The 21,880-nt window shown below is 43.2% G+C and overlaps 1 protein-coding gene across 2 annotated transcripts in view; it reads left to right on the forward strand.

The window, feature by feature from the left end:
- BCHE (butyrylcholinesterase) overlaps positions 1-21,880 on the forward strand; it is a 61,534-nt gene that overhangs the window by 29,523 nt on the left and 10,131 nt on the right. For both annotated transcript variants that reach the window (XM_077348504.1, XM_077348505.1), the window contains exon 3: positions 14,008-14,174. In XM_077348504.1, the coding sequence (XP_077204619.1) occupies positions 14,008-14,174 (167 nt within the window). The remainder of the gene's footprint in view (positions 1-14,007; positions 14,175-21,880) is intronic.

Genomic DNA, 21,880 nt, shown 5'->3' on the forward strand with positions numbered 1-21,880 from the left:
CATATATTTGCTTATTGGGGGGCCTAGACATGTAAAAGAAGGGGCAAGGGGTAATTTTGTTCATATGGTAATTAGAGGCATGTGGAACTTCTGAGAAATTATTCTGGTCATGAAAACACATTTGGTTCCCTTCAAAACAGTCAGGGTTTCTCCAGATTTCCAATTTAGCTAGAGAGAGAACTCGGCAACAATGGCGGGGTTAGCAGAACCCATTAACAAATTCTTCTAAGTTTATTTCTACAAATGTTTCAAATGTATCTTGGAATTTGCTTTGTCTCTGAGGCCCAAAATGAATACATACAATCCCAGGTTCTGAATTAAACAAGTTTATTGACTTGCAGGCTTGGGCATTTTGGCTCACAGATGACATGGAGACTTGTATGGCTTTCAAACTGGCCACAGCTTTATTAACATATAACATGGAATGTTGGCCAAACAAGGAGAAGGAGCCATCATTTGTTGTGGTCAGCCGACCATGCTCCCTTACCCATCGCCTCAGGCAATCCGCATTACATCAGGCAGGCCCTGAACTTAGTTGATGGGCGTCTTCCCAAGGGAGATGTCCAACCTGGGGTGCTGATGAAGGCATAAAGCTTCTTTGGCCCGCCCTGAGCCATCCCGCCCTGCGAGCCATGTCACCTTCCCCCACCAGGGTCGGCTTAGCTCGCAGTTTGGCCACCTCAATGAAGGCCCCTCTTTCGTGGAGTCAGGTTCCCGTGACCCACCTCCTTCAACCTAAGCAGGCTCCTCTCCTTGTGCATCTCCACCAGCTGTGACAATAAAACTTCAGTAATCACAATAAACCATCCAAAACAATCATACAAACAGTAATCCATACAGGGAGGGTGGGTGGGTCATGCTTAGCTCACAGAAGCGGGAAAGGGATGGGCTTTGAGCACGAGGCTTCTTAAAAAACCCCACGCTCGCTGTCCCACAATTGCTCCCTGTGCATAGCTTCTGCTAATTAACATGTATCCAGTACTGGGGACTGTCTTTTTATTTTTTGAATTTATACCCCACCTCTCTCAACAAAGTCGCCTCGAGGTGGCTTACAAAATAAAACCATAAAACAGCATAACCCATAAAATCCCATTAAAACATAATACATTCATCATAAAAACAGCCGTCATAAAGATGCCGGTGCTCGTGGGCTAGATCTGCAGTCTTTCTTCCCCTGAGCTCTTCCTCTTCTGCAAGAGGGATTTGTTTTTGCTCTCTCTAATTTCCTCCCTAACCAATTTGTTTATCAGAGTCCAGTGGCACCTTTAAGACCAACAAAGATTTATTCGAGGCGTGAGCTTTGGAGTGATTTTGTTTTGTGCTGCTTCAGACCAACAGGGCTACCCACTTGAATCTATCAATTTGTTTATGTTTTCCATACGTTTTAATGACGTGTGCTTTGGAGGTGGGTTGATTTGAGTGGGTTAAAAACTTGAACTTGTCATGCATTTTTAAAATCCTTAGCAGCCTCGGTGGACCTTGTAAGGAAGGAAAGGTGGAGTACAGATTTTGTACATAAAATAAATAAGCAGATGTTCTACTGCTGAGCCAGGCTCCCATCCCAAATGAAGCAGAGGCATTGCAGAAAGGGACTGAGGGAGAATCAGATGGCAAAACAAAAAGCTGATAATCTAACTCTTTGGCTTTCTCCCCCTTTGTAAATCTCCACCCTCACTGATCCAAATGGCATTATGAATAATATATGAAAGCGCCAAGTGAAATATTTCTGTCACCTTTTATTTTAAGCCTATTGGTATGAAAGCCCTGAATAAAGTCTTTCGGGTGCATTAAGTTCAGGGGGGGAAATGCATTAAGTTCAGGGGGGGAAATGGCATTGCACATGGAATCCTTCAAATCCTTTGATGAGATGATAAATGACTAGCAGAAATGGAGAACCATTCTGAATCTAAAGGAAATCTAAGGAGAGAACTCATTATACCAAATCACACATCAATGGACCCCAAATAATAGTGAGAGTGACTTCACATGTAATCCGATCATTCATAGAAGTGAGCGTGTGGCAGGTTCCCATTTTATTGACTCTGAAGAGACGCCTACTATAATCCTGTTGTTTCAAACGACTTTTCATTGGCTAACTTGGGAGGAAATCAAAGAGGAGACATTCCACAAATGCTTGTCTTTCTAGCCCTCACCTGGGTAGCCTAAGCAAGACCCATCATTTGTGATCTTGGGAGATAAGCAAGATCAGTCCTGGCTACTAGTTGGATGGGAAACCTTCAAGAAACACTAGGGGTCATTGCACAGAGGCAGGCCATGGACAATCACCTCCAAATTACTGGACAATTCTCCGATCTCCTAGTTATACAACACACATGGCATATGTCAGCTAATAAAAAATTAGAAGTAAAGCCACTAATAAAAGCCACACTATTGGTGTAGTTGGTGCCATAGCTTGTTCATCCAGCAACAGCTCATCTTTGATCTCAAGTATAGGGTTGCCAACTCCGGATTAGAAAATACCTGGAGATTTAGGGAATAGAGCCTGAGATGACTGGATTTGAGGAGGGGATGGACTTCACTGGGGTATAATGCCATAAATTCCACCTTCCAAAGTGGCCATTTTCTCCAGGTGAACTGATCTCTGTTTCCTGAAGATCAGTTGTAATCTTAGGAGATCTCCGACCACCACCTGAAAGCTGGCAGCCCTATCTCAGGTAGCTTCTTTTCGGCTTCGTCCTCCGACAAACCTCCCAATGCCTCAGAATCTTCTCTGGGTAACTGATAGGATTGTAAATATTAAGTTCAAAAACTGACATTGCCCTGCTCATGATGTCCATTTTCTCTCCCAATCTGTTCGCATTGATGGTTTGTTTGCTACTTAAAAATAGGCAATATCTTCATGGTTAACACCAAGGTTGGTGGCATTTGTGTGATGCTGTGTAGGGAAATGACTGTCACAATCCGAATTCTGCTTTGTCGCTCTTCTGGGAATCACACCAAGCCTTGGAACACGAAGCGAGGTTACTTGCTTAGCTGTTGTCATGCTGTGACAAACGAATAGAAGGAAGTAGGCATGGATCGTATATCCTGGCCTTTAGAAATTATGGGAGACATCTGGATACATATGCTTCAGGAATGCAGCAAATACTTCCTGGCATGCTCTGAATGATTGACTGCTTTGCACAGCTAGCTGTGGTTTGAAAGGCTAGGATGGAATCATCAGAAACGTGCTCGACTCCAAACCAATTATGAGTGCCCTCTGGACCTGGTAGAAAAGTCTACAAGTCTACAAATAGCACTGTTATACTACCTTCACTTGTTTGAATTAGGACATGCAATGAAACCCAGAGGAGGAAGAAGAAGAAGAATAGGGTCTTTTAAGCCACTTTTCTCTACCCAAAGGAGTCTCAAAGCAGCTTACAATCACCACCTCTTTCCTCTCCCCACAACAGACACCCTGAGAGGTAGATGAGACTGAGAGAACCTTTATATTTTTGCTCAGTCAGAACAGCTTTATCAGTGCTGTGGCGAGCCCAAGGTCACCCAGCCGGCTGCAGGTGGAGGACGAGCAGGGAATCAACCCCAGCTCACCAGATTAGAAGTATGCGTTCCTAACCACTTCATCAAGAGGCTAATCTTGCTCTGAAACATGAGGTTCAGCATGGCAGAGCATTGAGCTGGACCTCTCACTACCCAATTGAACTGAATTTTAAAAAATACCACTGATTTCCAATGTAGTTGCATGATATGTTGGAGCTGTTCTAAATGAATAGAGGCCTCATGGCTCAGCAGACACTGATTTGCATGCAGAAGGTCCTAGGTTCAGTTCTCAACATCTCCCATTCAAAGGATCAGGCAATAGGTGATGTGAAAGACTTTGACCGGAGCTGCCAATCAGAGTAGACAATACTGACCTCGATAGATGATCTGACTCCATATAAGGTCGTTTCATGAGTTCATTCTTATGCTCATCTTCCGTAACTTTAAGATTTGCTGCTAGATAGTACTAACATTATCAAAGAGCCAGATTAGCTTTCACCCTGTATGCACAGCAAAAGACACCTCTGGTTCTCAAACTATAGTCTAAAACTAAATAGGTCATGTCTGTTCCTAATAATGCCATACACTTGAGCCAGTGAATGCTTATAGAGTCGCTGTTGGTAGTAGCATTGTTATGTGGAATGGAATTTTGTTTTCCAAAATTCACTGTTTCTTGATATAATAATGGATATCTGTTATTATTGTTGGCTGCAGAGGAGAGGACACGCAGTAATGGGTTTAAACTTCAAGTACAACGATATAGGCTTGATATCAGGGGAAAAAAATTCACAGTCAGAGTAGTTCAGCAGTGGAATAGGCTGCCTAAGGAGGTGGTGAGCTCCCCCTCACTGGCAGTCTTCAAGCAAAGCTTGAATGCACACTTTTCTTGGATGCTTTAGGATGCTTTGGGTTGATCCTGCGTTGAGCAGGGGGTTGGACTAGATGGCCTGTATGGCCCCTTCCAACTCTATGATTCTATGATTGTTTTTTTCTTTTTCAAAGAAGGATTCCTCTTTGATTGCTCTTTCTGGTTTTCTGTTATATCTCTATGCACTATTTGTAACTTCAGCTCTTGCAGTTCTTTTGATATTAAATGCCACGTGGAGCAAGAGGCTAGGTAGGTCTGAGAAGACATTGTTGGCTTGCAACGATTTTGAACTTTTCATAAAATCATAGAGTTGGAAGGTACCTCCTGGGTCATCGAGTCCAACACTCTGCAGGATGCAGGAAATTCACAGCTACCTGCCCACCCACAGTGACCCCAATTCCAGGTTCAGATGATGCCTCCCCCCAAACCAGAATCCCTGGATGGTCTTGGCCTGGAAGAGAGGGGACATGATAGCCCTCTTTAAGCATTTGAAAGGTTGTAATTTGGAGGAGGGCAGGATGCTGTTCCCGTTGGCTGCAGAGGAGAGGACACGCAGTAATGGGTTAAAACTACAAGTACAACGATATAGGCTAGATATCAGGGGAAAAAAATTCACTGTCAGAGTAGTTCAGCAGTGGAATAGGCTGCCTAAGGAGGTGGTGAGCTCCCCCTCACTGGGAGTCTTCAAGCAAAGGTTGGATACACACTTTTCTTGGATGCTTTAGGATGCTTTGGGCTGATCCTGCATTGAGCAGGGGGTTGGACTAGATGGCCTGTATTGCTCCTTCCAACGCTATGATTCTATGATTCTATGAAATCCACTTCCCAATACAAAAATGGTGTTGGCATTTCCCTGGGTATGCAAGAAAGGTCCAGAGGAGCCAAGCAGCAACACAGTCCCTTCTGCCCACCCACTTACAATCTGCCTACGTTCACAGAATCAGTGTGAGCTTCCTACCCCTTCTCTTTCTTTTAATTTCTCTTTTGATCAAAATGGAATTGATTCAAAATAGACAGGAATGTCAGGGAACTATTGGTAATGCCACCCCAGTAACATGGATGCCACCCCAGCCAGCGCCTACTTTAGTACAACTTTTAAATGAATAAGCAGTCCAGCCATGTTGTCACACTATAATGTTTTTAGTAGGTGTTATAAAATGTACAACGCTCTAAGAATAAAGATGTCAAAGTGATGAACGAAGGTTCAAAACATATTTTTCCAAAGTCATGAAGGAAAGGGGGGGGGGGAAGCCATTTGATTTTTATTACCATTTTATGTGCTTTTCTGAGGAGTTAAGCAACACCCAAAAGTTGCTTTAAAGATGACTTATAAAGAAATGCAGGCTGAAGAGTAATCAGATTCATATGAATAGGTTGTGACTGATTCCACACGAGGAATTGGCCCCTGGACAGCCTCCGATTGTTTGCAGATTTTAGGGCTGCTTCCACACAACGTTGGCAGCAACCTGCAGCTCTGCAGGAGTTGGTGTAAGCTTTTGACCAGTTTGCTCTGCAATGAAGGAAATTGCCAAAAAACAATTTCCCTTTCTGGTCACGCTGCAAATCAGGGTGCAAACAGGGGCAAACTCGTCTGAAGGGGGAAATGTGTGACAGTCTCAGTAGCATTGTGCCCACCCTAGCACCCACCCTCCCCTCTCCATTTCCATATCGGGACCCCACATGCCAGTTGGTGATACCTTGAAGTGCTCTCTCTTGATGTACTCTCTGTCCATGATCCCGGAGGAAGGAGAACAGCCATTGAAGGACAGTTCCTCTGGTTTCGGAACTGGCTAGGTGGTGAGCTAGAAGCTCATGATTGACTGTGTTGAATGCTGCTGAGAGGTCTAATAATCAAGCAGCGCTGACCTGCCCCGGTCATCCATCAGGGCAGCTAGCGCTGACTTTACCCCATGGCCAGGATGGAAACCTGACTGGGATGGATCTAGGATCGAAGCTTCTTTTTATGTTACTGAACAGTTCACTCCAGTTTCCCTAATTATATGTGCTCTTTAAGAATGAGAGTGTTGAAGAAGAAGAAGAGTTGGTTCTTATATGCCGCTTTTCCCTACCCGAAGGAGGCTCAAAGCGGCTTACAATCACCTTCCCTTTCCTCTCCCCACAACAGACACCCTGTGAGGTGGGTGAAGCTGAGAGAGCCCTGATATTACTGCTCGGTCAGAACAGTTTTATCAGTGCCATGGTGAGCCCAAGGTCGCCCAGCTGGTTGCATGTGGGGGAGCGCAGAATCGAACCTGGCATGCCAGATTAGAAGTCTGCACTCCTAACCACTACACCAAACTGGCTCTTTAAAAATATAGACTAAATGCCTTCAGTGAGAATTTTAAAAATAAGTAGAGTTTTGTTGATGCTCATATTTTATGAAGTAATTCTTGCTTGTAATAACCAACCAGTTTTTCTGGTCATATTACTTTTATTTGTGAGAAACCAATAATGGACAATAAGTTCATTTTGACTCTAGAACTGCCGTTCTACAAAAGTTTCCTCTAAATTCATGTTTTGTTTTATTTTTTTAATGAAAAGTGTAAAAGATGAATCCACAGAAGTCTGTGGATAGTGAACACATTCTTATGGCATTCATGGCTAATAGAAAGGAAGAGCCAGTGTTGATAAAAACACGGAATATATTAAGCATTATTATTATAATACTTGCCAAAGAATGCACAATACCAAGAAATAAACATAATGCAAAGATTACAGTGACTGAGGAATGGCAATTCACATTCCAAAGGTTACAAAGATGAACGAATCGACAGCAATCCAGATGTTGTCCTGTTCTGAGAGATTCTTTCTCAGTTTACAAGTACGAAGTAGACAAAACAGTTGTTCTTCTGAACTCTTATGATGATTATATTCAGTAAAATAAGTAAGAAAGGATATTAAAGTTGGATATCATATTTCCTCAATATAATAAAGAAAAACTCTTCCGCAGCGTCAGAGTGAAACTTTTCCTCATCATTTAATCATGTTAAACTTTTTGTTTGGCTCCAAAATTAAACCTTTCTTATTCACACATGGCTCGAGGGGCACAACAAAAATTCACTAAACTGAAGTTTAAAAGAGCCTCACTGGTCTTGTCTAAAAAGTCAACCATAGCCAAGGAAATCCATTGAAACATATGCTAACTCCTGAGGCAGGAAAACCCATAAAGTTCTGTGAACTATAATATACTCTATAAACATTAATTAATTAAAATGTCTACTTACTCAGGAATCCCATATATCTACATAAGCCTCTGCACAGAGATTTCTAGTGGCAGCTGGTGAAATAATTTCTACGAAATAGTGTCTAATAAGCAGTTGCTGCTACACTTGTAACATTTCCTAAAAAGAAAAAAAAAACATTATTTGGATACAGCTCTACTGTCTCTTTGGAGTTTTCAGTGTCCCAAATGTCTTCTATTGATAGAAAACAAGCATAACTCCAGGCTAATTTTCTAACTAATAAAATCTGAGCAAGATCCATGCAGTTGGGTGGGACATGACCCTGCATGAATGCAGCACACATTCAGTACAAATACGTGCCATTTTTAATGTGGCTCCCTATCTAACCCATCTGGAAGGAAAACACAATACTGAGAGATGATTTTACATTCCTGTTTCAAAACTGATTTTTTTATAAAATTCAGGATGAAAACAAGGGTGCAGATAGACAATAAATATCAACTGGATCTCATCCGGAGCCATGGATACTATGGTGGGTTTCAAATTCTGCAATCAAAGTTTAAATCAGGAACCTTGACAGCTTTCATGATATCTTTCAAGTCCAACATTCTTTTATGCTTGTTTCCTATGTGGAATGCTTCTGTGGTCATTCTTTTTGCGCAGTGGTCCAAGAAATTCAATAGAATTATTAATGTTAGAGCATTATGAACCTGTCATTAACCTGTTTTTGCATCAATTGGTACCTAGTACCCCCCCCCCTGGCCAGGGCATTGAAAGTCACCAGTCACAAAATGGCATCTTGGTAGATACAACTAGGTGCAAAACTGTAGGTTGAACAACAACAACAAAATCAGTATTTCTGCACAGATTTGTGGTATTGTGTGGGGAAAGCTTTCCACTCCACAGATTTAAGTGTCCAAAGTTATTCTGATTTCTATTCGAATAAAAGGATTCCATTCCACAGGAGAAAATGGCAGCTTCATAGACTGGACGCTATGGAATCACATTCATATTGATCTCCGTCTCCTGATTCCACCCTTCCTAGTATCCTGCTTCAAGGTGGGGCAGAGTGAAACAGACATGTTTAATATGGCTCATAGTCATTTAAATCTAACAGCTGATGGGCAGATCCACCAAGCTGTTAGGTTTAAATGGCTAGCAGCCATTTCACCAGTGTGTTTGGTTTCTCCCTGCTTTCAAGTGCAGGGGAGAGGAACCAGCCAGTGGAATGGCTCGCAGACATTTCAGTCTAACAGTGATGAGTGCACCTCTCTGTTAGGCTGAAATGGCTGTGAGAGCTTTAATCCTAACAGTTGATGAGTGGACCCTTCAGGCTTGGCTAGGCAGCTATTTCAACAATTTGTTTTCCTTTCCCCCAATTGGAAGTGGGGGGAGGGGGGTAACAGATGGGTGGAATGGCTTGCAGGGGACCCATCCTGCTGAGCTGTTATATTTAAAAGGCCCAAACAGCCAAATTGAACAAAAGTCCTGTAAATGTTTAGGAATTTCTCACTACAAAACTGTCACTAAGCTTCTGAGATCTGATGAGATTGTACTAGCCTGGGCCAGTGGGTATAAATATACAAGTAAATGAGTACTGTATTCCAAAATAAAATACATCCTAATCAGAGACTTACAGTTGAAAAGTCCCAGACATAAATTATGTGGGAAGGATTAGGGGAAAATAATTGGATGTTGCAGAATCTAACCTTGGTTAGGCTGTCTATCTCTGCATGAATCTGGAAAGTTGGTAGGTTTTTTATCTTATTTGTTGAGGCAGATAGATTATAGTCCAGAGGCAACTTCAAGACCATCTAGGTTTTCAGAGTATGGACTTTTAAGAGTCAAAGCTCCATTCATAAGACACAAGAAGCAATGGAGATCCGAATCTTTTTATCCCATTCAGAAAGTGGGAGGGGTGTTACAAAGCAGGCTTGTAAAGGTACTATGCCTATCGCAACCACTTTGGTCAGAGCAGAGGGGAAACATCTGGGGCAAAAAGGTAGGATCTGTAGGGAGATAAGAACCCTCTGTTCCTTCACAGCCTGGGGTGAGGTTCCATTGTTCTGAACTTGTGAATGAAGGCAAGTTCAGCCATCCTTCTTGGGTAATTTCCCCTGGAAGTAACTTTGAGGACCGCAACTCTGAGATCAACAGGGGAATGACGTGGAAAATTAAAATGTTCTCGCTGGGGTTTTTTTTAGTGTCGAGGTTTCTGGTGTCCATTTATTCTTTAATTTTAAAATTTTCTTGTTAAAGCAGTTAGCCTCTAGAAATCCAAAACTATAAGTAGTGCCCAGATCTCTTATGGCGGCATGTTATATCAAACTAACAGCCCCTTCCATCATTTCCTTCAAAGCAGAATCTGCGTCTATAAGCACAATTCCCCTTCCTACCTGGAGATGACAATTTGGGATGTCATGATTTATTTCATAGAACTGCGATGCTTATATGAGTTCTGACAGCGCTATTAGTGTTCTGATCTTGAACCGAAGCACTAGTCAGCTCTGCTTAAGTCACTATTCTCAGGAGACACAGATAAACTTACAATTAAATAGGTGCCATAAGTTAATCAGAGAAGAGTTAATGGGAGGGGGGCTTTGGGGAACATTAGGAATTACTATGCCAGATCAGATTAAGGGATATATAAAAGGAATAGCTTGACTTCAGCAATCCCCCATCCGGTTGGCTCTGAGGCTAAGATAAATACTAGAACTGGAGTAACTTAATGTTGAGTTTTGGAAACCGGATTGGATATTCTGACAAAAACTGAATGGCTGGACTTCAGGAATGTACGTTAAACCTTCTACGAGCTCAAGATATTTACTATTGCCTTCCTAGGAGTTTGCTATTATTGTCTTTATTTACTTCATTTATACTCAAAGGCTCTATTTGACCCAATGCACAGACCTCCCTTCTTCCCAGAAAGAATCCAAATCAGCCTGCAACCTTCTCTTTCTCCATTTTATTCTCACAACAACAACCCTGTGAGGTAGGTCAGGCTGAGGTTGTGTGACTATCCCAAGGGCATCTAGTAAAATTTCCATGGCAGAGGAGATTTTTCAGCTTGGAGTCTCCCAGATCCAAGTGAGACATTCTAGCTATATGCAATGCATGCTCTCTGTCTGTCCAGGAGCAGCTGCAGCAAAAGTTAATAAATGCAAATACACACAGAGTTCTATCTCATACACTTTCTCCCCAATTTTCTAGATAGTGACAGAAACTATGGAGGGAGGAGATTGCTATGCAGATGGGGACAGATCTCTAGGGAGACCTCTGGCTGTCACAGGACAGTGGGAGAAAGGAAGCAAGAATTCCCTTCTAACACCAAACCGGAAGAGGCATCATGATATTGGGGTGACGCACTAGATTTTTCTAAATGTCTATGGTTTAATCATAGAATATTTTGGGGATGCTAGAATGTCACGGTGAATTTTTAGAATGTCTGAGGGACATTACAGCATCATCGGTGCTTCTCATGCACAGGTGCGATCTCCTCGGGATTAAGACTGTGGGATTGGAAGCCTTACCTATAGAGAATCTTAAACTTGGCTTCACTCAGAACCCTAGCATGTCCCAATATAGTCTGGCAGCCAGGTGAGGTTTTCTGTGGGAAAGGGGAAGTGTAACGATACCTAGCAAGACTGAATGTCCATTTCTGACCGTGTCTGGTCTTTGAAGGTGTTTGAGGTCAGTTTGAAATAGACCTGGGGGACAAAATATGCAGATACGTATTCAGAGTTCTCTCTCCAGTTCTTGGAGCCATCATAAAACGCGGCTGCAGCTGAAATGGGGAAAGTTACTTTCCACGGCGACATCTGGGTAGTCACTACACAGAGCTATTCTAGGCATCTAGCCAATGGCCTGTAGCAAGAACAGCTGGCGTTCTTTTTGTTTTAGCATTGGCTGGTTGTTTACGCCTTTAAAACATTTAGCCGCAGCATCTTTGTTGTTGCAGAATCGTGATACGACTATCCAGCCCTTGTACAAATCAAACTATTTGTCTCAAACTGTGTCCTGGCGAGTGAGAATTTTCCTCAGCTTAACGGGAACCTCAGAGCCAGTTTACTTTTATTGAGGCCATTCAGCTGCGAAATGTAGCATTCATTAACAGTCATGCCGCTGAAAAAGGGGCGGGGGCACCCTGAAGTAAGCAGTGGCAGTTCTCTGATCTTTCCTCAAATGGCCAATCTTGACCTCTGCTTCGACTATTGTAAACAGTCTTAAATCCCCTCAAAGTCAAGTTTTTCATGTCTGATTATCCTGGCTGGAAATCCTGGGGAGAACACCAAATGATTCACATTATCTTGACATTTGCAGGACTTTCTCTTTTTCCCCCTCCTTGTTCCTTTAAATACTACTTGGAACATCATATAAACAGTTAGAAGAAAACACGCTTCTCCCAAGCTTTGCTTTTTGAAATCTACCTCATGTTTTAAATTGTGTCACAATGATCCAGAGTCTTGTCCTGAAAAGGAACTGATTTTTTTAAAGAAATTAAATTAATTTAATAAAACTCTAAACTTCCCTCTCATTGTTAGATACCCAATTTAACAGTGGTCCCCAACCCCCGGTTCAGGGACCGGTACTGGTCCGTAGATCAGTCGGTACCGGGCCGGGGCTCCTCCTCATCCTCCTCCCTGGCTGCTGCCTCGGGGTCTGCCCTGCCACTCTGCCGCTGGTTCACCTTTGGTGCTCTCCAGTGGCTGCCGTGGCTGGGGCTCCCCCTCGGCATGGCACTGCACAGCTGCTGATGGCAGCGCCCACCATTGGGCAGCAGGAAGTCAGGGGCACTGGCAGGAAAGCAAGTGGAGCAGGGCCTCAGGCGGTGGCAATGTCCCTTGGCAAAAGACTACCCCCCCCCGGGCCTCAGTAAAATTGTCAAATGTTGACCGGTCCCCGGTGATAAAAAGGTTGGGGACCACTGCAGTTGAAGATGCTAAATTTATGCTGATATACAGCAATTAATTTATACCGTCCAAGGCGGAGTATTTAAGAAGTCCGCACCCCTAACCACTACACACCAAATTGGGCCGGAATCAAAGGCGATGGTGCCTGTCCTTTGTTTTTTCCTACCCAGTTGTTTTCCTCCCTTCCTATCCAGGCAATGGTTAGGTGGGAAGGCTCCTTACAAACTAGCCTTGTGATACCAACCTTTCAAGGATTACTAAATCCTGGTCTACACCTGCAGAACAAGGAGATAGGAGAGTATTGAGGTAGTAATAGAATCAACTGTACTTCAGATGGGAGGAGAGGGATTTCAGTGTTCCAAATGTCCTTCCATTCATACATTTAAACTGACAAACAGCGCGGCTAGATGTTTTCTCCGAACATATATATTTCAGAACATTCAGGTTTTCGGGAGTGGCGGGCTAAAAGTCGAAATATGAATACAATAAACAAATAAAAAAATCCAAATCTGACTTTGTTCATCTGAAATAGTGTACCCCATTCTACCACCATTTCATTCCCCCAGCATGTGTGGCTGCTCCATTGGATTAAGTCTCCTTAGGATAAACAAAACAAGATCAGAGTCCAGTGGCAGCTTTAAGACCAACAAAGATTTATTCAAAGCGTGAGCTTTCAGTGCAAGAAGAGTGTTTTGTTGGGCTGCTTCAGACCAACGTGGCTACCCACTTGAACCTAGGATACAGAAAGGCTTCCATCTTTGCTTAGTGGAGCAGTGGCAAGATCCACACTGAAACCAGATCCCGTGTATCTGAAATAAAATGCTACATGCTAAAATTCTTTCATCCACAGAAGGGGGCCTCATGGCTCTCAGCCAGGATGCTTTTCAGTGGAACCCATCCATGCATTTGGGTCATGAAGCCATGGAAGTGAATCAGGGCAGCTTTAGCCAGCTGCTTTTCTTGACAGCGAGGCAACTGTCCACGACTTCACACTAATTGTTTCCCATCACAAATTGATTTGTGTTTCCTTATTAGGAACCCAGCATACTTAATTGGGACACCCCTTTGATTTGTTTCATAAGTAAGAGTGCGCATCTCTGCGGGGCTCTCTATCTAAAAATTCAATACAATATTCTTACATATTTAAATTGGGTATTAGCATTCTTATGAAGTACTTTGGGCCATCCAAGTGACTGAATGTGCTCCTTGAGATTGCATTTTCTTCAGGAGTTCATCACATGGAATTGTGGAAAGTTGATCTTATTAAGGTTTGTGTGTGTGTGTGTGGTCTTTCCCCCCCTCTTCTTAGAGCTTTTAAAAATCCACTGCATATTGCTGTATTTTTAATTAAACTTTGTGCTACGATCCCATTTAAAGTTTCAGTTGTTGATATTTATCCCTACCTACTTTCAAAACTACTGAGGTAATTCCATGCAAACCTACCCGTCTTTGAAATAAAATAACTTTTCAACAGAATAATTTTACACTACTGATGTTCACCAGTAATTTCCCATGAGGGAACTAATGCTTCTTTTTAATCCTTTAGAACACCCAATGGGACGCAGATTAATGGGACAAGATGGCCAGTCTTCACCCTCACTGAACAAAAATACTTAACATTAAGCACAGAAGCCTCAAAGATTCATAGAAAATTACGTGCCCAGCAGTGCCGATTCTGGGATATATTTTTTCCAGAAGTCCTGGAGATGACAGGTAATTTTTGTGGTAAATGTATGTATGTACAGTAAATTGGTTAATACAAGGTCACTTTGTCGCTGCTAAATTTCAATTTCAGTTTCAGGTTTTTTAAGCATAAGAACTGTTTGTATAAAATTAAATCCAGAGCTCCTTCCAGAAAGACATGTAACTTCACTTAAAAAGAAGGTTACCTATTAATTTATATATGCTATAGTTTTGTACGTGTTTCACATGCTCTCCTCAGCCTCCTTCTGATGATGTTGGCTGTTTCCTCTCGGGTTGTGATCAGGATGGAAAGAATATCTTCTGTGAGAACTTCATGGAAATGGGCTAAACAAATACACAACTGATCTCAATAAAATCAAAGTCCACTATCACCTTTAAGACCAACAAAGATTTATTCAGGGCGTGATCTTTCGAGTGCAAGCGCTCTTCATCAGACAGTCTGACAAAGAGTGCTTGGACTCGAAAGCTCACGCCCTGGATAAATCTTTGTTGGTCTTAAAGGCGATACTGGACTCTGATTTTATTGTGCTACTTCAGACCAACACGACTACCCATTTGAACCACAACTGATCTCATTTCTAGGAGAATCAAAACTGGGAAGTGAGAAGAAGAATTCCTTTGGAATTATGTCCTACTAAAATTCTGTGGGGCTTTCCTCCTGACCAAGAAGTATAAGATTGGAGGAAGGGCAACATGGAACATGCTGGTTCTTTTCCACAATTTTGAATTTGAATTAATGACAGCTTTCCCTTTATAATGATTTCAGACTCACTCCAGTGCAGCTTTAGGGAACCAACAATGAGCTCTCTAAAAGAACTCTGTCGAGAACATCAAAGACACAAAATTACATATAAGAAGCAACATGATTTCATTGTTTTTCTCTATTGACCATTCATATTATTGATATTATAATTTGAGTCTCTTCTACAGGCATTTCTTCTTCTTTCTTGCAGTTTACTTCCTGTAGGTGATTTTTCATTTCCTCCCCACCCCCCCACCACTATTCTGACAAGTATGATATCTAACACTTGATCTTTTAAAATGGGAGATACCAGTAGTTAAACTTGGGACCTTCTTCGTGCAAAGGAGACACTCTACCACTAAGCTGTGATGAAGAACATGGTAAAATCTTACATTAGGTGATCCCTGCATCTCGATAGAAGAATTTTTAAGGCCAGGATGTGTAAGATCTTAAAATAATTTGAGAAAAGCAGAATTAGGATAAGCCCTTTTAAAACAAAACAAAAATAAATGACCACTTTTTAGAATGCTTAGTAGAATGAAATCAAGACGTGGTTGTACTTGTTACTGAGTAACTACCTCATCATTAGCTGTTTGGAAAGGTGGTTATGGACAGTGGAAAATAGTGTACATTCTTGTACACTGATTTTGTTTCTAAAGGTCTTTCCAAATATCCCCCAAAGGCAAAACAGAGTGAACTAGACACTGGTCCTAGTATACAAGAACTGACCATAGAAAGTACAAAAAGTGAAGTGTACAAGTTTGGCAGTTCCTGGTGCAACAGCAGCAAGACCTGAAAGTCTTGCTTGAAGGTCATTGTGTGATACTAGCAATTGTCTCTCTTTCTACCATTCAGAGAGTATGTGAGATACTCAGCAGTAGTAGCTGCTTCTCTTTGATCTGCTCTCTGTTCCCTTTCAAACAGGCAAGAAAGACGCGACAACACAGATCAGAAACGGAAGGTCCCAGGTGGGCTGTCTCCAGTGAGGGATGGTCGTGGGTTTGCCATGACTAATAGCCCTTGATGAATGTGTACATGATTCTGTACCATCTCCTCTTAAAATCCTCTATGCTTGTGACCCTCGCTATATCTACTGGCAGTAAATTCCACAACAATTACTCATTGGGCAAAGAAGTATTTTGTTTGTGTGCAGAAAGCTACCAGCTTCCATATTTTTAATGGCTTGAATAAACACGCGGGAGATAAATCTGTCTGCAGGTATTAACCAGACCATCATCATTAGAGGTAGAGTTGCATAAGCATTTTTGAAGGCACTAGGCTTGGATCAAGGTCACCATTGTCAGCTTAATTTTTTTAATGGTTTTGCTTGAATTTGTTTTACAGATTTGCTTTAAAAAAACTTGTCTCTATCATTTTCTAGATTTTAAAAAAAATATCTTTACAAATAAGCAGGATTTGGTTGGCTGCATCTTCAAGTAAAAGAAGCTGGGTTTTCGTGCCCAGCTTTTTAATACCCAAAGGTTACTCAGAGTGCCTACCCCTCCTCTCCCCAAAACAGACATCCTGTAAGGAAGGTGAGGCTGAGAGAGCTCTGAGAACTGTGACCGGCCCAAAGTCACCAAGTTGGCTACATTTGGAGGAGCAGGGAATCAAACCTGGTTCTCCAGATTGGAGGCTCTTAACTACTACACCAAGTTGGCTCTCACATACATGCATAACTTTTTATAGAACATAACATTCTTCAGCGGACAAATTGTTTCTTATTTGACGTTAGAGAGATGCTATTCCTCTCATCATGACATCTCATCCTGTGTAGGACATGGGGGAGGATTCTTTCAACCACCCCCTCATCTCTGTGAGTAGGTCCTGTGTGACTCTGGATCCCTTTCATGCAAAAAAGTGGGTAAATCATGAATTTGACGAAATGTTCCTTTTTGATCATCAGGAATTGCTCACAGACATAATCACTGCAGGTACCATCTGTTTGGATGCTGCTGCTGAAGTACAAGCGCACTGTGCATTACCGAATGTTCTGTGACATAACTGAGAGATAAGCTTCTTCATTAGTTAATACACTTGTGAGATCCTCTTGCACGTTGGACGAGAGGGAATTGAGGTAACAGATTTAAATCTGCTGGAAGACCGATGGATGTAACACAAGAAAATGTGTGTTTGTGTATGCACCCATCGATAGGCTTCTTCCGAACCAAAGGATTGTGTAGGAAGGGGAGAAACTCCCATATCTCGAGTTTATGTATTTGCTTGTCTGTTTATTTAAAATACATTCATGCCACCTTTCTACCCAGGCACAGTTCACAAGATACTGAACATAAAAAGTTTAAAACACTGAAGCAATTAAAATACAGAATGTATAAAATAATCCAATTAAAAATCTGTAAACCGCCCGTGGCGCCGCGGGCGCCACGGTCTAAATAAAGCAGTAAGGGGTCCTGGGGCGGGATGAGTCCGGGATGAGGAAGGGTCCAGATTGGACCCTTCCTCATGACAGACAATCGGAGGGACCAATCGGCAGGCGCGAAGCGCCTGCCGATTGGTCCCTCCGATTCCCAGCCCCAGGAACTGCGAGCCGCGCGGCTCGCAGTTGCTCCCGGCCTGACGCGGTGAGAGGCGCGAAGCGCCTCTCGCCGTGTCAGGCCGTCGCTCGAGGGAGCCCCCGGCAGCCGCTCTTCCCTGCCTGTCAGCTGCTGGGGGTTCCCTGCCTGCCGCCTTAAAAAGCTCTCCGAGATCCGGGGAAGCCGAGCCGCGCCTTCCCCGGGTCTCGGAGAGCCTTTCAAAACTCTACTGCCGCCTTAAAAAGCTCTCCGAGATCCGGGGAAGCCGAGCCGCGCCTTCCCCGGGTCTCGGAGAGCCTTTCAAAACTCTGCTGCCGCCTTAAAAAGCTCTCCGAGATCCGGGGAAGCCGAGCCGCGCCTTCCCCGGGTCTCGGAGAGCATTTTAAAACTGTGCTGCCGCCTTAAAAAGCTCTCCGAGATCCGGGGAAGCCGAGCCGCGCCTTCCCCGGGTCTCGGAGAGCATTTCAAAACTCTGCTGCCGCCTTAAAAAGCTCTCCGAGACTCCGGGAAGGTGTAGATCGGCTTCCCCGGGGCTCGGAGACCTTCTTTAAACTGTGCTGCCACTTTAAAAACCTCTCCGAGCCCTGGGGAGGGCGTGGATCGGCTTCCCCGGGGCTCGGAGACCTTCTTAAAACGGCTCTCTGCAAGGCGGCGTGACTCCAGGACTCCAGCAACTTCTGATGAGGCATTTGACCAGATTGCCCACCAAGTAGCAGGGAGCTGTTGTCTGTTCCTTATTTGTTCTGCAATCACCTCTTTAGCATTGGCTGCTTTCCCAGCTGCACGCAAACACAGTGGATGCCAGAAAGAACAAGGTAAGAAGAGAATTGGGACAGATGAAGATTTCTACTTATTAGGAGATTTCAATGTTTCACAAACAGGCACAGTTTCATTATGTCATATCCCCCCCCCCCCTTAAGTTAATTTTACAAGGCATATTCTCAGAAATTTTCAAGTCATACTCTTACATATAAAGTAAAATTCAGCCTTCATACGTAACAACCCCATAACAACCAGACTCAAACGTCAGGCCGCCGCCGCCGAAAGCCCAGGACTCCAGCAAGGACTGCAGGTAGTCCCCCCCCCCATACCCACTCTCACTCCTGGGGGCTGCTAGCGCCCATTGCATTTCAGACTGCAATGGGCTATATTTCTAGTACATAAATAATACTAGAAGGAGAGCCAATAACTGTCATGGGGGTATGCTAGAGAAAAATGCCCCAGCACTGACCTGGCCCTAAAGACATCTGCCTGGTGGAGCAAGCTGATAGCTGAGACCAGGGACTATTACAGTTTCTGGCAAGACCACTACAGTTACGCAGGGCCTGGAGGGCAGTACTCTTCGACCAAGTCTATGGTTTAGGCCAGAGCGACCAATCATGGGCTTCCCACTGCCACTCGCAGGCCTCCCCCCCCCTTCCTTCCATGCCACTGACAGAGTTACCTGTCAAAGTCAATGGGCATGGACGATAAATGATAGCTGAAGAGTAGGGGAGGGAGGGAGTTAGATAGCTAAACTAGCTGCTAGTTAGAGAGTGGGTTTAATTTGAGAGCCAGTTTGTTGTAGTGGTTAAGAGTGTGTTCTAATCTGGCATGCTAGGTTTGATTCTGCGCTCCCCCACATGCAGCCAGCTGGGTGACTTTGGGCTGGCCACAACATTGATAAAACTGTTCTGACCGAGCAGGAATATCAAGGGTCTCTCAGCCTCACCCACCCCACAGGGTGTCTGTTGTGGGGAGAGGAAAGGGAAGGCGACTGTAAGCCATTTTGAGCCTCCTTCAGGTAGAGAAAAGCAGCAGATAAGAACATCTTCTTCTTCTTCTTCTAATTTTAAAATCCTACATTTAATAAAGTAGGTGTGACTATGAGGCCTCCCTGTTGGAATGCTGGAGGATCTGTGAAGCTGGAGTCACCTCTTGCATTCCAAGTGAGAAATACAAAATGACCCAATTCTTTGAGTTTCCCAGTTAACTGAAGGCATCGTTCTGTCAGTTCATGAAATGTCCGTTTTCAGTCTGTTGTGGTCGTACTGAAAACAGTTCGCTGCTCCTGTGAGTCAATGAGGCCTACATCTTGATCCCATAGATATGCTATTCAATGCAATTGTCATTCGGCAGATGGAGATACTTTTTGGGCTGTCACCGGAATTCCCTCCTTGCCGTCTCTGAAAGCGTGGTATGAAGGGAAACGTCCTGCCCATATATGGCCTATCCCATTTTTAGACTCGGATTCCTGACTCTTACTGCAAATGTCTCCCAACTGTCAGAGGCTGTTTTTAGCATGTTCAAGGAGGAATTGCCTCAGCACGATGTTCTCTCCCATATGTGCTCATGAGCTGCAGTGATGGCATCCATTGTGAGGTAATCTGTCTCTGTCTGAGTTTCAGGGAAAGCTGCTCCATTTTAAGACTTTTTTGGGTATTATATTATCTTTATACCAAGGATCTGCTTCCCGTTTCTTATCAAAGTACTGGAAAAAGTATATTTCTGCCTGTGAGACCAAATAATATTTTTTATAAATAATTTTCTAATGTATACGCACACCACTTATACACATCATATAAATAGGGTCACCAGTCCCCAGGCTATCTCCTGAACACAGAGATTAGTTCCCTTGGAGAAAATGGCTGATTTGGAGGGTGAACTCCTTGGCTTTATACTCCGGTCTCTCTCCTTCCCGAATAACACCCATCCTTGGTTCCAACTCCAATGTCATCAGGTAGGGAAACCACAAAGAACCTCCTTAGTCAGTTAACTACAGCCACAATTCTATGGGAATGTTTTTCTCAGTGTGGCACAGAAACCAGTCAGGAGTATTTGCAGGTACAGGGTCAATGTGCCATTGGCACGTTTATTTTCCTAGGCAAAGAAAAAGAATTAATAGTGTTGTGTCCTAACCAGAATACAACCCACTTCCAGGTGCAAGTAGCTGTTCCTCTACTCCAGAGAGCCAGTTTGGTGTAGTGGTTAGGAGTGCGGACTTCTAATCTGGCATGCCAGGTTCGATTCTGCGCTCCCCCACATGCAACCAGCTGGGTGACCTTGGGCTCGCCACGGCACTGATAAAACTGTTCTGACCGAGCAGGAATCTCAGGGCTCTCTCAGCCTCACCCACCTCACAGGGTGTCTGTTGTGGGGAGAGGAAAGGGAAGGCGACTGTAAGCCGCTTTGAGCCTCCTTCGGGTAGGGAAAAGCGGCATATAAGAACCATCTCTTCTTCTTCTTCTTCTTCCATCAGGTCATGCTGACATTTGGCATCTTTCGTACATAGTTACATAAAAAGTATGTGAATTAGTAACCAAGAGGTTGAGAAAGAGGGAACCGTAAGGAATAGAATGCTAAAAATAATACAGATGGAAAAAACAACACTATGCATAAATGTTAATGCAATATAAAACAACAAACAAGGATTAAACAAATAGCTTTATATATCACACCTCAATATAGTATCTCCCCTTCTGTTGAAAACAATAATAAACAGGATAATAACAGTACACATAAGGATGTAAAAAAATTGAATCACTTTCCAAGGACTGTAACAAATTCCATAATATCCGACCAAATGTGATTCAACCTATAAAGCCTTCTTAGTGGTCACTGGTAAATTGCTACACACCAATTATCCATTTCAGAATATAATAAGATATAACCACGTATATAACAACATAAGGAAAACACACACAGAAACACACATTTTTGTGTCTGTCGTTAAGATAGGCTGTAAAGATAAGGAACCTGAGTATATATGTAGAAGAAGAGTTGGTTTTATATATCCTGCTTGTCACTTCCTGAAGGAGTCTCAGAGTGTCTTACAATCACCTTCCCTTCTTCTCCCCACAACAGGCACCCTGTGAGGTAGGTGGGGCTGACAAAGGCCTGACAGAACTGCTCTGTGAGAACAGCACTATCAGGGCTGTGATGAGGCCAAGATCACCCAGCTGGCTGCATGTGGAAGAGCAGGGAATCGAACCCGGCTCATCAGATTAGAAGCCACCGCTCTTAACCACTGCAATATGCTGGTTCTATAATATATAGGGTATTATATATATATATTTACAGCACATCTTAACCACATAGACACAAAATCTGCATGTTGGTGAAGCCGTTGGTATGCTTGATTTCAAAAGTTTTAAGTTTGAATCTCTTGATTTAATGCTAATTTATAGATAAACTGGACTGTAAAATGATGCAAGCCTCCCCAAGCTGGCCTGTGGGAAGGAGAGGGGTAGAAATCCCAATGTAAATAGATAAACAAACTTGGGACATAAACAACACGTATATGGCTGCTTCCTCACAGACACATTCTGAAGGAACTCACTGGTTTCCTTGACGTGAGTACTTGGAAGAAGAGACTAATGTATGTTTGTCTCATGTGGTGGTGGCACAGATGTCTCATGTGGCACAGATCTTTAACTGCTCAGTGAGCGGTAACATATTTT

The sequence above is a fragment of the Paroedura picta genome, chromosome 8, assembly GCF_049243985.1.
Source record: "Paroedura picta isolate Pp20150507F chromosome 8, Ppicta_v3.0, whole genome shotgun sequence".
NCBI classification, from domain to species: Eukaryota; Metazoa; Chordata; class Lepidosauria; order Squamata; family Gekkonidae; genus Paroedura; species Paroedura picta.